The sequence below is a fragment of the Rattus rattus genome, chromosome 4, assembly GCF_011064425.1.
Source record: "Rattus rattus isolate New Zealand chromosome 4, Rrattus_CSIRO_v1, whole genome shotgun sequence".
Lineage (NCBI taxonomy): Eukaryota > Metazoa > Chordata > Mammalia > Rodentia > Muridae > Rattus > Rattus rattus.
Genome location: NC_046157.1, coordinates 22,500,077 through 22,515,735, shown reverse-complemented (window position 1 = coordinate 22,515,735; position 15,659 = coordinate 22,500,077). Strand labels below are relative to the sequence as shown.

Here is a 15,659-nt window from a genome sequence, read left to right as displayed (position 1 = left end):
GACAGTTTACTCTAGGTTGGGGTTGCCTGGGAGACCACCAGAAAGACAGAGAAAGACCCGGGCTCTGCGCCCCCACCTCCCGCCACGCCACCACGTCGACAAAAGGAGCAAAGTCCTCTGGGAAGTGTAGTTTTAAGGTCTTGAAAGGAATTTCAACCGTGGACCCAAGCGCTACGAAGTTGGTGGGTAAAAATGCGAAATGTGAGGGGGTATCTGGAAGCTCGGGCTCGTCGGTAGTCCCAGACGCGGGTTAAGCTGCTCACCTGAGTCTCCCAACACCAGAACCTTCACCCGATCCAGGGACGCCATCTTGCCACGATTTCCTTGAGGTTGACGCCCCTTCCTGGATTCTCACCAATAGGAGCAGGGCTTGTGGGCAGGGCATATCCTCTCATTGGTCGGTCAGAACGTGACTGATCGAAAGCTTCGCTGTGCGGATTAACGGGCGGTTTCCAAACTGGTCGCAGGAATTAAGCGTTCGTCCTTGTCTCGCAAGTGGCGTGGGCTGGCTGAAGCCGGTAGTTGAGGTGCTGAGGGCGGCTGTAGTGGGAGTGTTCGAGCATCCATTTGGGTAAACCTCATTCCCTGCTCCTTGTTCCCGGTTTCTGACCCGGCGTGGCTTATTTCATGGCTCCTCCTATCTGCCCCTCTCCTTTTCTAGTCCCCTCTCTTCGGCCACCTCTTGCTTTGGTCCTGTTCTTAGTCTTCCAAAGAACCATTGCCCCGGAGCGGCCCATGTGCGACTTCGGGTAGGACGGGCTTTGGTGGCGTCGAGTGTGGCCCAGGAAGCCCCTGGGCGCGTCTGAGGGACTGTGGGGTCTCAGGGTTTGGACACGTCTGAACACAGCTGGTGGAGCCACCTCGGTCCAGAGCTGTCTCCGTCGTGGACCCCTTAAAGGACGAAGGGATGGAGAATTCGTAAAATACAGTAACAGAAAACTGTAGAGGCTCTGTAGAATCCACGTTCTTTTAGAACCTGAGAGGTAGTGTTTTAAAATAGTCTTAACTAAAAGGGCTACCTGCACCCACTTTGTTCCTTTATCCCTTACTTTTCATCCAGCATGGTTTTTCAAATATCACACGTTTAATCTAGGAACTCCTTGCTTAAAGCAATTACAAGTTAAATTAAAAGTAAGAAGGATGGCTTATAGCTCTCATTATTGGGATGCAGGTGTGAAACAAGTGATTTGTGTGGAAGTTGGCAGGATGGGTATGCTACAAGAACACGTGTCCAGGGGATGTATTGAAAGTTGGATTTAAGTCTCTGAGTAGTTTATGCTAGGCGGTGGCATTGAACAAGATGAAGTCTCCGGTCATAGAGGTAGAAACTGCCCAGATTCTGAGAAGTGTGAGGGAGAGCATTAGATGTTACTGTTGGGGATTTGGGAAGGCCAGGAAACGTTACCCAAAGCCCAAGGAGGGTAGGAAAAAGGTTGGGCTTAGCTTTGAGGACGGAGGGAACTGGTGGGTGGATATGAGGATGGTTATGCTAAAAGCAGAGTGGTTTCAACTATTGATTCTCTCAATTCCAAACCAGGGGCACAGTAGTCCTTACATGTTTTTACAATTAGAATCTAGGTCTGGACTGGGTAAAGTGAAGTTGTGAGATGTAAAAAGAAGATAATGGGGGTTGGGGATTTAGCTCAGTGGTAGAGCGCTTGCCTAGCAAGCGCAAGGCCCTGGGTTCGGTCCCCAGCTCCGAAAAAAAAAGAAAAAAAAAAAAAAAAAAAAAAAAAAAAGAAGATAATGAAGACCACTAGCTACTCTACCAAGAAGTCTCCATAGACAGAGAAGTTACTTTCTTGAGAGTCACTTCCCCTAGAGACTAGCTAATGCAGTAACGTGGGCCCACTTTTGTCATTTACTTCGGATCTGCAAGAGGAGATTTATAGGCACCAAGATTTTTAATTGTTGACAACCAATTCATAAAATGTTGAAAACATCCCACATGGGCTGTCAATTTCAGAACTTGATTTAAAGGGGCTTTAAGAAACCCAGAGATTGAGCTGCCTTGTGTGAGTCTTCCAGGGAGGATGGTATTTTGTCAAAGACACTTCTGAAAGTGGATGGCCCTGCCTCGGGTCTGTAAGAGTTAGTTCTCTTTAAGATGTTTTCTATTTCTTGTGCACAGTTCCTCCTTATGGCTTGACACAGGCACTTGTGATCTTTTTTCCCTCAGTATATTGTTGGGACCTTTCGATTTTGTTTCTGTAACAAATTTCATTTATCTTGTCCTTGCAGTCTCTCCCTTCTTCCTAGGTTTAGGTTTTATGCCACAGCTCCTGATAGAATCACAGTGCTACCACTTTCAGACCAGCTCACTGGCATACACGTCAGTTAGATGGGGGCAGGGTGTGTTCTGAATGTCAGTACTTCAGGTGAACTTATATGCCAGCCCAGAAGCAGATGTGTTCTGTTAATTATTTGATTTAATTCATATATTAACCCTGTGAGAAAGGCTCTTTAATCATTTTATATGTGAAGAAACTGAGACTGAATTTTCTGGGGCTAACACGGAGAAACTGACCTGGGATTTTCAAGCTTCATACTATTGGCTGGAAGAGTCTGGATATGGTTCCTTTGTATTGACCCGAGGAGTATCAGACAGGAAACAGACCGAACAATAGGCACTGGGTCCTCCTCATGCAGATGTTCACTATTAGCAGGATTCACAATGGTCATGGCCATGGGACAGTGGAGCAATCTAAAGGGACTTTAAAAGTAGCAGTGCTCCTAATCTGGCCCTTCTGAAGTAGTGAAACAACTCTTGGGAATCTTTTATGTGTTAGTGTTAGGATGCTTAAAAATGCTGCCCCGATGACTGCTTTACAGTCAGGGTTGATAACCAATGGTCTGGACCATACAGTGTTTGAGACTGGGATAGAGAGGAGTAAAGCAGTGGGAAGGAATATAGAAAACAATAGGCTATGCTGGCATTCGTCTGCCCTTTGGTCTTTTGCATGTTTCTGAAGCCATTATGTTCTATTCTGTCAGCTGCTGAGTTTGCAGAAAGCAAAATGTGGTTTGAAGTACCTTGTGTAGAAAAAATTGGAAAGGAGATCAAAATGTATCTGGTACCGTACTGGGATTCTGATGTGGCAGTGAACCCAGACATACTTAAATATTTGGGTGACAGAAAGGCTCTAGGGCTGTAAGGTTTAGACCAGTAAATCCAGGTGCTGTCTTGTTATCGCTGTGTATCTGAGTGCTACAGTGCTGTATCTACAGTGTTGTGCCTGAGTACTGTAGTCTAAACTTTCTTTATATTTTCCCCTTATTGTAGATATGACCTTATACACGTGTACACTGCTTATTTAGAATATACTGCGGATATTATAACATTTCTTATAGGATGAAGCATGAAGTCTGATAGGATTGGTTACTTGAGAGTTCAAATTAAAAGTTCATTTGAAACTGATATTAATAACAATATGACTGTTCTTAGAAATAGTTCAGTGGGATGTCTATTAAAATTTTTCCTATATCTCACAGAAATCTGAAATATAGTCTGTGGGTAGGCCAGTGAGTTTCAGTTTGGGTCATGGTGAAGTTACATGAAAGCTAGCCTAGTTAATAAGTCCTTTCAGGCCCCCACTGAATATTTTTATTAATCACACACAGCACCCAGTTTTCTTTTGAGAGTAAAGTGTGGCTTGAACCTGTTTAAGGATTTGATCAGACTTATACAGCAATCCAAACTCAGCCTGTCTGAGGTCCAAGTGTGTACCATGTGAGAGACTTTGAGAGGACAACTCTGGCTGTGGCCTAGACCTTAGTTACAATCAGCTTCTGCCATGTTCTTCAAGGGACCTACTATTTAAGGATATCTTAGTTTGTCATCCCCCTCCTTTCATTTTAAAGATATAGAAGGTGCTTACTTAGTGATCAGATATGACTTAAAAGTTGTTAATGCACTTCGATCTGAATAGCGCTAATTTCTCTCAGTTACAATAGTCCTTAATTTTGTCAGGCACCTCTACTGGCTGGCTGTTACTTATGCCTTTATTGATGTGTGTGTGTGTGTGTGTGTGTGTTCATTGTGAAAGTATGAGTATGTAAAACATTCTTGAATCTTAGCAGGAAAGTTTCCCTGAAAAGAAATGAAGTCAGGGGTAATTGCTAGGATTCTCTGGATTTCCAGCCATTTCTAGAGAGCATGCCATTAAGAACAGTGAGCCCTCTCAGAGCTTTCTTTGTTTCTCTTTGTGAAATAAAGTGGGGTTGATGTACTATATTATTGTTAGAAATAATAGATTTTTTGGAATCAAGCACACTGGTGAACCTTAAAATAACTACTTATGTCAAGCATTTTAGGTGTAATCTTTTGTGTACTGTAGAGGAAAATCCTGAATTTCTGTTTAATGCTTACATGTTCGAAGTCTTCTAAAGCGATATTTGAATGCACTTTAAAAATGACAGTAAGAGGCTGTTGTAGATTTAAAGTGATCATTATGTCCTCATGCCTACTAATCCCCCTCCTCTCAATCCAGTGTAGTGGAAGTTGAAACTTACCGTTGAAGATGGCAGACCCAGATGTTCTCACTGAAGTTCCAGCAGCATTGAAGCGGTTAGCCAAGTATGTCATCCGGGGCTTTTATGGCATTGAGCATGTGTTGGCCTTGGACATCTTGATCCGGAACCCCTGTGTAAAAGAAGAGGACATGCTGGAGCTGCTCAAGTTTGACCGGAAGCAGCTTCGATCCGTTTTGAATAATTTAAAGGGAGACAAGTTCATCAAATGCAGAATGAGGGTAGAGACTGCTGCAGATGGGAAGACCACCCGCCATAACTACTACTTCATCAATTACCGCACTCTTGTTAATGTAGTGAAGTATAAGCTGGACCACATGAGAAGGAGGATTGAAACGGATGAGAGAAACTCCACCAATCGGGCTTCCTTCAAATGTCCTGTCTGCTGCAGCACTTTCACTGACCTGGAAGCTAATCAGCTGTTTGACCCCATGACAGGTGAGACCTACCCAGGTGATGACTCAAACTAAGACGTATACTCTTAATTTCTGTTGTTCTAAATTGTAAGCCAATCATAGACTTTGTAGGAGTAAATGGATCAGTGTGAGTCAGCGTACAGTCTTTTGCATTGCCCTTTTCCTTCATAGGGAGGTCTACTTATCCATGGAGTTTTCCCACCACTGGCTCTCCTGAATTTCCTCCCTTCCTCATCCCAACCTTTATTTACTGTGGTAGCCTAATCTGAAGGATTGAGTTCTCTACCTCCTTGTGGTTATTCTGAGTTTACTTGTGACCCCGTTTTTCATCAAATTATTTTAGTGTCTATTTATGTCAGTCACTGACAGGTCAGCTTATAAGCATATACTGTACTCGAGAGTTTGCTAGTGGACTTGCACTGTGCTGAGAGGAGAGTGTAACTAGGATATGTGGTCTGCACTTGGGGAAGGTCTGTAGAAGAAGGAATAGGTGAGACCTGAAAGATTAAATGAGAATTAGCCAGATCAGATAAGAGGAGAACCCTTTTTAACTTAACAAATGGATCAATAATACAAATCAGTTAATGAAAGAGAACTGTTAAAAGCATACATGATTTGCCTCATTTAATCAGATACTTTATTTTTAAGAATTTTCATGAATACAATTAATAAACCATGTTTTCCAAAATATAGAATATATACCATTAACACAAAAAACATTAAAGTGCTGGGTTAAATGGTTATTTTCAAACTAAGCATGAGACAAGTTCTGTCATATACTTGGAGAAACAGTTTTGTCTTGTTACCTTGCTTTATCTAGGAGAGGGGTTTTTGGTTTGGTTTTGGTTGTTGTCCTTTTGTTTTTTTGAGACTTGGTCTCCCCGTGTAACTTAGACTAGAACTCACTTGAATTCAGTGTTGACCTTGAACTCCTATTGAACTCCTGCCTCAGTCTCCAGAATGCTATGATTATGCACCACCACCACCATCCCCGCCCCCTGCACCACCTTGCCTAATGCATTGGTTATTTTTGTTACTGTGATAAAAACAGCATGCCCAGAACTGACTGATGAAAGGAAGAGTTTATTTTGATTGACAATTGGAGTGGATGGAGCAGCAAGCTAAATCTTCATGTACATGAAGCTGGAGCAGCTAGTTATAGGTGGACTAATGTTATAAACGCTCAAAGTCTGGCCCCAGTGACATACTTCTCAGGCAAGGTTTCACCTCTTAAAGGTTAAACTCCCTAAGTAGTACCATCAATAGCCTATGGGAAACATTTCTCATTCAAAGGCCCACATCTAATTAGGAGAAATCTTATTTATTTATTTATTTATTTATTTATTTATTTATTTATTTATTTACTTTCCAAGACAGAGTCTACTTTATAGCCTAAGATCACCAGGAACCAACTATGCTGCTCAGGCTGGCCTTGAACTCTTAGTAATCAGTCCTACCTCAGGCCCCCTAATACTGGGATTATTATGAAGTAGTATGCTTGGCTGTAAGAGCTTGACCATAAGAAAACCTTAATTATCATGCTGGGTGTAACCATTGTTTGATTATACCAAAGGAATTTCTAGAATTTATTTGGAGCTCTTCCAAAATAAACTAGTTACATTTTAGGCTTTTGCCATTGACTCTGACAGGTTTCTTAAAGACTCGTGGGGTTCTGGTGCTGTGGTTTTTGTTGATATTACAGTGGTTTTGTCTTATCTAGTTCTTCAAAACGATAATCTGTAGTAATTCTACATTTATTTATCATTTGAGTCCTATTTAATTTTATAAAACTTACTAAAAATCACTGAGGTAATTGACCCAGGTTGCTCTTTGAATCTCATTTATGGTTAGGAACTAGTGAGGAACTAGTTATAATCAACAGATAGCCTTTGGAAAGGTTGACCTGATTTACCAGGAGAGCTAGAGTTTATTAGAATCAAGGCCTTGACATAGGGTAAAGGCATGAGAAGATTTTTTTCTGGAAGAAATCTGAAGCTGAAGCAGGTGTGTTGTAGTCAGTCTGAACAAAGCCCATATTTTCAGTATGAGGTTAAGAGTCAATGAGTGTGGAAAGAGCAAGAAAAGTCACGCACTTCACCACTGTGTCACCCAGAACAGGCTCTCTGAAGCTTGTACTAAAGCTCAGTTAGTGGCGTTGTGCTCATGGCGCAGCCTGACTTACCGTAACTGGAAACCTGTAATCCGTTAGACTCCTGCTTTTGAATGCACTTGCCATCCGATAATAATGTGGCTTTTATTGGGTTTTACCTAAGGACTAGATGTGCTGATTGGTTGATAGTCGGTCCCAGTCTACTTGTTAATTCACAGATAATAAAGATTTTTTAAATCCTTAAATTACTAATACCTTTCCATTCTTCCTTTATCTGTACATCCTCTTTAGAAATTCCTGGTCCCTCTCCCCTTCCTGTTTTGCTTAGTTTATCTCGTCTACCTCTCTTATGGAGGAAATGGGAAGTAAATGTGCATGTAACAGGGTACAGCGTCCTTATTCTGGTAATGTTTAAATTTGTTTTAAGTGTTTAAATTTAAACACTGTTTAAATTTGTACATAGATTTCAGTCCTCTGCACACCTCAAAGTTTTCCTACGTTCAAGTTGATACTGGAGGTTAATGATGTCTCTGGCCTAATGATAGATATAAACAAAGGGCTTCTTTTGTTTGTTTGTTTGTTTGTTTTTTGAGAAAGGGACTCTGGTAGCTCAGCCTGGCCTTGTACTTGTTATGTAGCTCAGGATGACCTTGAATTCCTTATCCTTCTGCCTCTACCTAGGTCCTAGGTCAGCGGTTCTCAATCTTTCCAAAGCCGTGACCCTTTAATACAATTCCTTATGTTGTGGTGACCCCCAACTATGAAATTTTTTTTACTACCCCATGACTGTGATTTTGCTACTATTGTGAATCATAATGTAAATATCAGCTATGTAGGATATCTGATATGTGACCCCTGTGTGGGGTCTTGACCCACAGGTTGAGAGTCGCTGTTTTGCCTGTAGCTAAGTGAGGACATGATGAGTTTCCATTTCTGTTTCTTCCTCAGAAGTTCTTAAGTTGAACTGTGGTCTATTTTAGCCATCAGGGAACATTCAGCAATTGGATTTGGAGCCTTCCATATTTCTCTACTTTTGTTCTTAACTCAAAATGTATGGGCATCTCTGCCAGTGAGCAAAAGTATAAACTCCTAGGTGAATTCCCCAGGAGCGTGGGGAATTCTGAACTGAGTGAGTGTTAGGATTATTTTATTGTTAATTCATGTTTAGGCCAGTGATTTCCTACTCCAATATAGTTTTCTCTACCCCTCTTTCCTTTTCCTGCAGGCTTGCAGACTTTCTCCATTCTAGCCATGGATGCTTTGCCTTTGGTCTTTCCAGCTCCAGTCGTCTACGTTTGGTGTGTGTGGATTTGGAGTAGCTTTCAGTGTGGCCAACAGTTAACTAGCAGCACAACTCGGTCAGCACACGGTTCATGTTTGAGAACTGTGCAGTGCAGCTACTGCTCTCCTCCCAAGAAACCCAAAGATGTTTTAAGTAAATTTATGATTTTTTTTGGACTGCATTCATAGTTAGCATATGGCTAGAGGGCTGCAGGTTGGACAAGCCTTGGTAGTCTTTGCCCACCAGTTCTGGGTTTCAGAAGTTTAATCAGATAAAAATAGCTGTTTCGGATCCAGAAATATGGGGAGGTTATATAATTAAAACAGACATGACATGAACTCCCTCAGATCAGCAGAATAGCATCTTGTGGTTCCTAAGTGCATGTTTCAGATTTAGCAAGCTTTCTAACAATGTAAGTAGACTTAGTATTTCCATCCTAACACTCTCTGCCACGTGTGATGCAGCTAATGGCACTTCGGAGTTAAGTTTAGCAATGTGTGTTATTCTCTTTTTATATGTTAGGGTTGGATGGAAGGAAATAGCTTTCTGTTTTCCATTTTAATTTAAAAATATGCACCCATAATTTCAGAGAAAATTTTTAAGAAGGCAAAAAGAAATCACCAACAAAACCACTGGCCTTTTTATACAGTACCTATATTTATTATTGGAGCCTAGACTATCTTTGTTCTTTTGGTCCCTTAATGTACCAAACTCTTGTTTCTTTTTACCGTGTTCAGATGTAGTTAATAGTCTGGCTTCCCTGCCTTTCGGAGTTCTTTGACATCCCCCCTGCTGTAAATAAGACTCATTGTAGTCTTTTGTATCTATTGTGTTTTATTCTTGCTCAAGTGTTTTTCAGTAAGAGTATTTATAAAAGAATGTAATTTAGTGGCTTCTAAAATGTTTATGTGGCACTGTGGTCTTATTGTAAGTGGAATAAAATTCTCTAATGTTAGAATTAGAAATATGTTGGAAGCCTTTGTTACTGATTATTACAGTATTATTATTGATTACCAGAGACCACGGAAACCCATTTTAAATAAAGTTTGAGATGGGGGTTAGAAATTCTTAAAGGAATACATATATTTAATAAGATCTTAATATCGACAATTAAAGATGATGTAATTAACTCGTCAAATGATGTGTGTATAGATGCCACACATGCATATGTTGTATTGTTGGAGTTGGAAGATCTACAAAGGAATATTACAACTATAGGTATGCAAAGATTGCTAGGATGCTCTACATAAAATATCAGAGAGGTGTGTGGTAGCCTTTATGGGAGTTAGCTTATTTCCTGTGGTTCTCTGGACAAGATATAGTTGATTTTAGTATTAGCATGAAGTGTTACTAGCTGAATAAAATCTTTAGTTATATAACTCAAAAAGAGTTAACAGCAACAGAAGATAGTGATTCACACCTGTAATCCCCACACTCAGAAGGCTGAGATAGAATGATGGCTATAAGTTCAAGGCTAGCCTGAACTAGTTAGTTCCAGGCCATCCTAGGCTGAAAAAGTAAGTGTATCTCAAAGCCAGCAGTGGGGATGGACCTCTCTTGATGAGTTAGGAATAATTTAGAGTGTTCAAGTAAACTTGACATCTAAACTGTAAGGGTCTGGCACTTGTGAGACTTGCCGATGTGTTAATATTTGCCTTCCCACATTAAAGAGATGTCAGGTTACTTTCCCCTGTCTTCTCTTATCTCTTGGAGCAGGAGATAAGCAGTGTTTGCTGTCTCTGCCATGAAAGCGCAGACTCAGGAGACATCTAGGATTATTTGCCCAGTTCATGAGTCCTCAGTCTTAGAAATCATGCCCAAGTGGCATCATTAGAAAATTATGTCAAAAAGCTATAGATTGGAAGAAAGAAAGGGGTGGGTGAGAACGTTTGCTGCTCAAGTATGAGGACTTGCATTCAGACCCAGTTACCCACATGAAAGCTGGTGCTGATCGTGGCTGTCTGTATCTGCAACCAGTATTGCAGGACAGAGTACAGGGACTCGCAGGCCGGCTGGCCAGCCAGCCAGCCAGCCAGCCAGCCAGCTAGCCAGCCAGCCTAGCCAAAACAGCAGATTTTTGGTTCTATAATAGCGCCTCAAGAGAATAAGGCAGTGATAGAGAAGACTATCCTGTGACCTTTCTTCTCTCAGCAATGTAAATGTGGGGTGCACATGGGTGTGTGTACCTGCACATACACACATGCACACTTATATGTGCACTACATACGTAAGCACATACACACACACACACACACACACACACACACACACACACACACACACACAAGTTATAGAAATGTAGTAAACAGCAATATCCCAAACCTTTAGATTTTATTTTTAATTCTGTGTGTGTGTGTATGTGGTGCATGCACATGAGTGGAGTACCTGAGGAAGCTAGAAGTGGGTATGGGTGCCTCCAGAGTTGGAGTTACAGGGGTTAAGCTGCCTTGTGGTGTGGAAGCTGGCAGCCACACTAGCTCTGCAGAAGCGGCAACTGCTCTTAAGCCTGAGCCGTCATCCCAGCCCCTCAACTCTGCTACTTTTGATCTTTTGTTGTCTTGTCTGTCTGTTTTGTTGTTGAGTTGCTGTGTAGGTTTGGCTGGTCTGCTATGTAGAACAGGCCTGCCTCCACCTATCGAGAGCTGAGATTGAAGTCATGTGACCACACCTGGCCCCGACAGTTTGAGAGCTCTATTTTTAGGATTAATTTGTATGTTGTGCTGACATAAGAACTAACTTACATGTGAAGAGTTGTTTTTTCATTTTGATTCTGGCATAATACTCATTTGATTATTGTCTTTCAAATATGTCAAAACCTCAGACTTTCTGCCTGCCTACTGCATTTTGAGATGAATTTGATTGAAACCTAATTTAGAAACGTGTTGGAGGCTTTAGCAGTCCTCTAAGTACCGTAGTTTATGTTGTCATTTTTAATTCGTCCTCCCGGCATGCTGCGTTTCCCCTTTTATGTTCAGTTCCAGAACCTAGGAAGAATTGGTGGTCAGGCAGCTAAATGTCCATTTGAGGGAGGACCAACGCCTGCTTCCTTGATAAAATCAGTTTGCTAGTAGGGATTGTATTTTGTATATCTTCTGTACATTTGATATATTCTTGGTTTTAAAAAGTGCTAAACCTATCTTCCTATCTTATCTTGGCCTTTTATATAAACATTTTATTTCTTCAGTGCTGTACAATGAAGTGTTAAGAGATGGGCTAATTTATTTTTATGATAGGTACAATTATGAAATATTGTTGTTGTCATGTTTGTTAGATAATAGTAATTTTTTCATTTGTTTTCCAATTTGTAGTTACATTTACATTAGGAAAGTAGTTTGAAAATTGGACAGAATAAAAGGCGAGTTTTTGAGATTTCAATGTTTGACTTAATGTTTTGCTATGTGTATTCCCTAAATGAACTCTTGAATTTAAAGCCTGTAACTGTACAGAGTGATGGTAAGCTCTATGAAGTGGTAAGTGGTAGCTAATGACTCTTAAAGAGCTTGTCAGGTCATGGCCGTTGTCCCTTCAGAATGCTCCCAAACTTCCATACTCAGAAAAGTCAGTCCTACGCAGAGATTAGTGGGTCTTGCAGATTTGGGACTATTTCTCCCCCGTCCCACAGTCACAGAAACCATCTTATTATAATCTTGTGAGCAGTGAGGGTGGGCCTCCTTGCCTTCCTGCAAGAGCCATCCTCACTGCCCAAATACCTATTGGCTTCTTCCCCTTTTTACTTCTTTGAAGTGTCCAGAGATGACGCTTGAATTCCATGTATAAGAAATGAAATAATATCCCTGTTCCTTTGCTGTTTTTTCTCTATCTTCCTTCCTTCCTTCATAATAATGTTATTTATTTATTTATTTATTTATTTATTTATTTAGTCTTGACCGCCTGCCAGTAGAATGAGTGCCAGGAATAGCTCAGAATAGAATTGGCTGGATCAAGAAAGTATAATGTGGGAAAGGCATGGGGACATCAGTTTTGGGTTGAGACTTCTGTGCAGTAGTCATGTGATCTTGTCTTCTTATCCTTGAGGATATGGGCTGTGTAATGACTCATGACAGCACTGCATTTTATCAAAGCATCTGGACCTATTTTGACTTTTAAATTTAATCTTTTTATTTTATTTTAATGTAACCTATGATGGGGAAGATGGTTAAGTGCTATCCAAGTTTGCTGGACATCTTTACTAGATCTTTGACAGTGAGTCCTGGACAGAGGCAGGTACCCTTTGAGTGTCTGTAATTGGAGGGCGAGAGAAGAATACCATCTTCAATAATTAGCTGTCTGGAGATTTGACTCTTACTCTCTTGTACCCACAAGTGTCACCATTTGATATTTTTGCCCCTTTTCTTAATTATGTATATCTCAAGCACTTCACTGTCAAAAGAAACGTGGTAAACAGTCTTTTCACTTTGGTTTTGTTTGTGCTTAGCATTTCCTTGACTGAATCCTCACATAATGGGTAGCATTAGTTAAAATGAGTACCCCGTGAGAGAGAGTCAGGTGAGGCATGGGCCTTGCCCAGCATAACACTCAGCAGTTATCTTTTGTTTCCTGGCTTTTGAAGACCTTTTAGTTGTTTTTCCTGTAACCCTTTGTTCCAAGTCCTTATTTCCTGTCTTCTTCACTCCTAATTCAGTTTTGTTCTTACATTTGGAAGTTAAAATGATATAGATGTCTCTCATCCCTTCCTTTCTCTCTCTCTTGGAAGTGTGATTGCCTTCATGACAGAGCTAGGGCATTGCTATACTATCTAATAGATGGCCCTAAAATAATTCTGAAATGCCTATTGGTAAAAGTCTCTTTCTCCCTACTTCAAATGCATATTTGCAATTGGATTTACTTTGATCCTTCTAGCAAACATAATAGGTTAATGGTCAGCTAAGTAAATGCCAGCCATGTGATGGGTATTTAATGTTTGTTAAATCGTTTAGTACAAGTTCTTCCTTTTCTATTCTTTCTTGAGAGGACTTAAATTTACATGGAAAAAGTTTGTTGGATTAGAGCTGTTAGAGATCATAAGTTGGAGAAAGAATGCATAGTTCAGGTGGAATCCAGGGTTAGGATAATGCAGTTAACTTACTATTTATAAGCCTTTATTTCCATATATGTCAAACATGGACAGTTTTATTATACAGACTTGCCTCTGGTGAATGCAGGAGAATATTTATTAAGCCACTTTCTTCTTTACTAGTTTGTGAGAATAGATACCCCATCTTTTCTGAATGTTAGTCCCATCATTGTCCAGCGTTGACCAAAGAATTTATACAGCTTTTCTTTTCTCTCTGCTCCCACATTGTAAGAAGATCTGGCTTGCATGTTCTCTCTGACATAGCTTTCCTTCAGTATTTTTGCCTTGGTCTTATATATGGAGAGGGAATGGAGGACTGGGTTTCAATTCTAATCTCTTCTCTTGTACTTGGTAGTCTGTCCGTACATCTTAGTACAGAATGGTTTAATCAGATGACATCAATCACCTAATAGCAGTTCTCTGCCAACAGTGGATGTCAGAATTCCTTGTGGAACTTTGAAAATTCACCTTCCTGTTCTCCACTCCAGACTATTGGATCAGTGTTTCTGGGAAGGGCTTGGGTATTACTGCTACTAGAACAGACCGACATTTTAAAATAATAGTTTTGGTGATGTGCATTCTTTTCCAAACCTTTCAGTGACTTTCCTGTGACTAAAGGATAAAGAATAAAGAAGCTTAATGTTTAAAGCACTCTTGGGATCATCCAGTTTGTTGTGTAAATTCCAGATTTTACCATTTCTCTTTGATAACTGTCTTCCTACCACAGAAGTAATGCATTCTTTTATTACAGGAGCTCCATTGGCAAGCATGTTGGTTTATTTACTTGAATCTTAGAATGTGTTGCCTTCAAAAAAGAAGTGGGGTATTTGAGAGGTCAGTTCTTTGTAAATTTAGATGTGACATTTTAAAAGATAAGCCAAAAGCTAGATAAATAATAAAAATTATATATTGGGCAGTGACATTGACAAGGACAGAGGGAAGACAGGACTGTTGGAAAGTAGGGCAGTGTTAAAATTTTAGGTAATGTTGCCTTCTGGGATGTGGGACTGCAGTAAAGAGCTGTGGTGTGTGAAGGGTTTAGCTGCTGGGCTGCTGGCTTCTACCAGAGCCACTTGCTGCTGTGTTGATCCACAGGAATGGGGTGTTTCCTTTAAAAAACAAGTTTTATAAACTACTAACATGGGTAACTTCTTAATGTATTTTTAGTTCTCTTTGGTAGTCTTTGTAGATGACCATCTTCCATCTGTTAACTTAGGTCCTATGTTGGTGTGTATGTTTTTCAATAGGTATTTGAAAGCTACATTTCTTTGCATGGCCTTATACATACATTGTGTCTATTATATTTATATGGAGAGAAGAGACAGCTTAGAACAGTTTAGAGAATAATCAAAGCTAGCACGCCATTGAGAACTTCTCTGAGGCCTTTACTTGTCTTTTGTTACTAGTCTGCTTTTCAGTTCTGCTGACGTTGAAAAATTATTTTCTTGCAGTGCTAGCCTGCCCTCTGCTTGTACCATTTTTTGTTTAAAGGAGTTTTTTTTCTCGCCTTGAGTTCATACCTTGACTCTTCTACTCACTCTTGAATCTCTGGATACTGTGATCTCCTTGGGCCATTAGTTACCGCCTGCATATTGTATATTCTCATATGTAACTTTCTAGTCTGAAACCTGCCTTGAGATCTCAATAGTTATAACAAGTGGGCTTCTAGAATATCTGTTTTAATAGCCAATGAATAACATATTCAGATGTCTAAAAGCAACATGATGTCTTTTTATCAAAAAAGAGATGTGGGCAAGTAAAGATATGCTTGTTCAGTTAGCTATTCTGGCGTTCCTTGTATATGCATGTTGGTTTGTGTGCAGGGCCTTGCAACCTCTAGTGTTGGTTCCTCAGATGCTGTATTTTGGTTTTTGTTTCTTTTAAAGTCCCATGTCTCCTGGCATGGGACTTGCCTTAGAGTGCTAGGCAGGCTGGTCATTATTGAGCCTCAGGGATCTGCCTGCCTCACTAGAATTGAAATTAGAAGTACATGCTCCACGCCCTGCTTGCCCTTTTGTAAATCTGGGTTATAGAGTGAGCTCAGGTCCTCAGGCATTCACTCCAAGCACTCACTCCATCTACTGTCTGAGCTCTCCTCCAGCCCTGGTTACTTACTGCACAGTCTTTATGGTGTGCATCAGTCAGACATGTCTATAGCTAACAAACTTAAGCCTGTGTATTCTTCTTAAGCAAGAGGAACTACACCATAGGAGGTGTGTTCCCTTGTTTCAGTAACATGGTGCTTGA

The 15,659-nt window shown here is 40.5% G+C and overlaps 2 protein-coding genes across 2 annotated transcripts in view; one reads left to right on the top strand and one right to left on the bottom strand.

Annotated features, from left to right (window-relative positions):
* Rabl3 (RAB, member of RAS oncogene family like 3) overlaps nucleotides 1-349 on the bottom strand; it is a 28,339-nt gene extending 27,990 nt beyond the window's left edge. Inside the window, exon 1 of the mRNA XM_032900186.1 lies at nucleotides 264-349. Within this exon, the coding sequence (XP_032756077.1) occupies nucleotides 264-309 (46 nt within the window). The 5' untranslated portion in view covers nucleotides 310-349. The remainder of the gene's footprint in view (nucleotides 1-263) is intronic.
* A 58-nt stretch (nucleotides 350-407) lies between these two features.
* The window catches only part of Gtf2e1 (general transcription factor IIE subunit 1), a 31,228-nt gene continuing 15,976 nt past the window's right edge, over nucleotides 408-15,659 (top strand). Inside the window, exons 1-2 of the mRNA XM_032900185.1 lie at nucleotides 408-571; nucleotides 4,496-4,968. Of these exons, the coding sequence (XP_032756076.1) occupies nucleotides 4,521-4,968 (448 nt within the window). The 5' untranslated portion in view covers nucleotides 408-571; nucleotides 4,496-4,520. The remainder of the gene's footprint in view (nucleotides 572-4,495; nucleotides 4,969-15,659) is intronic.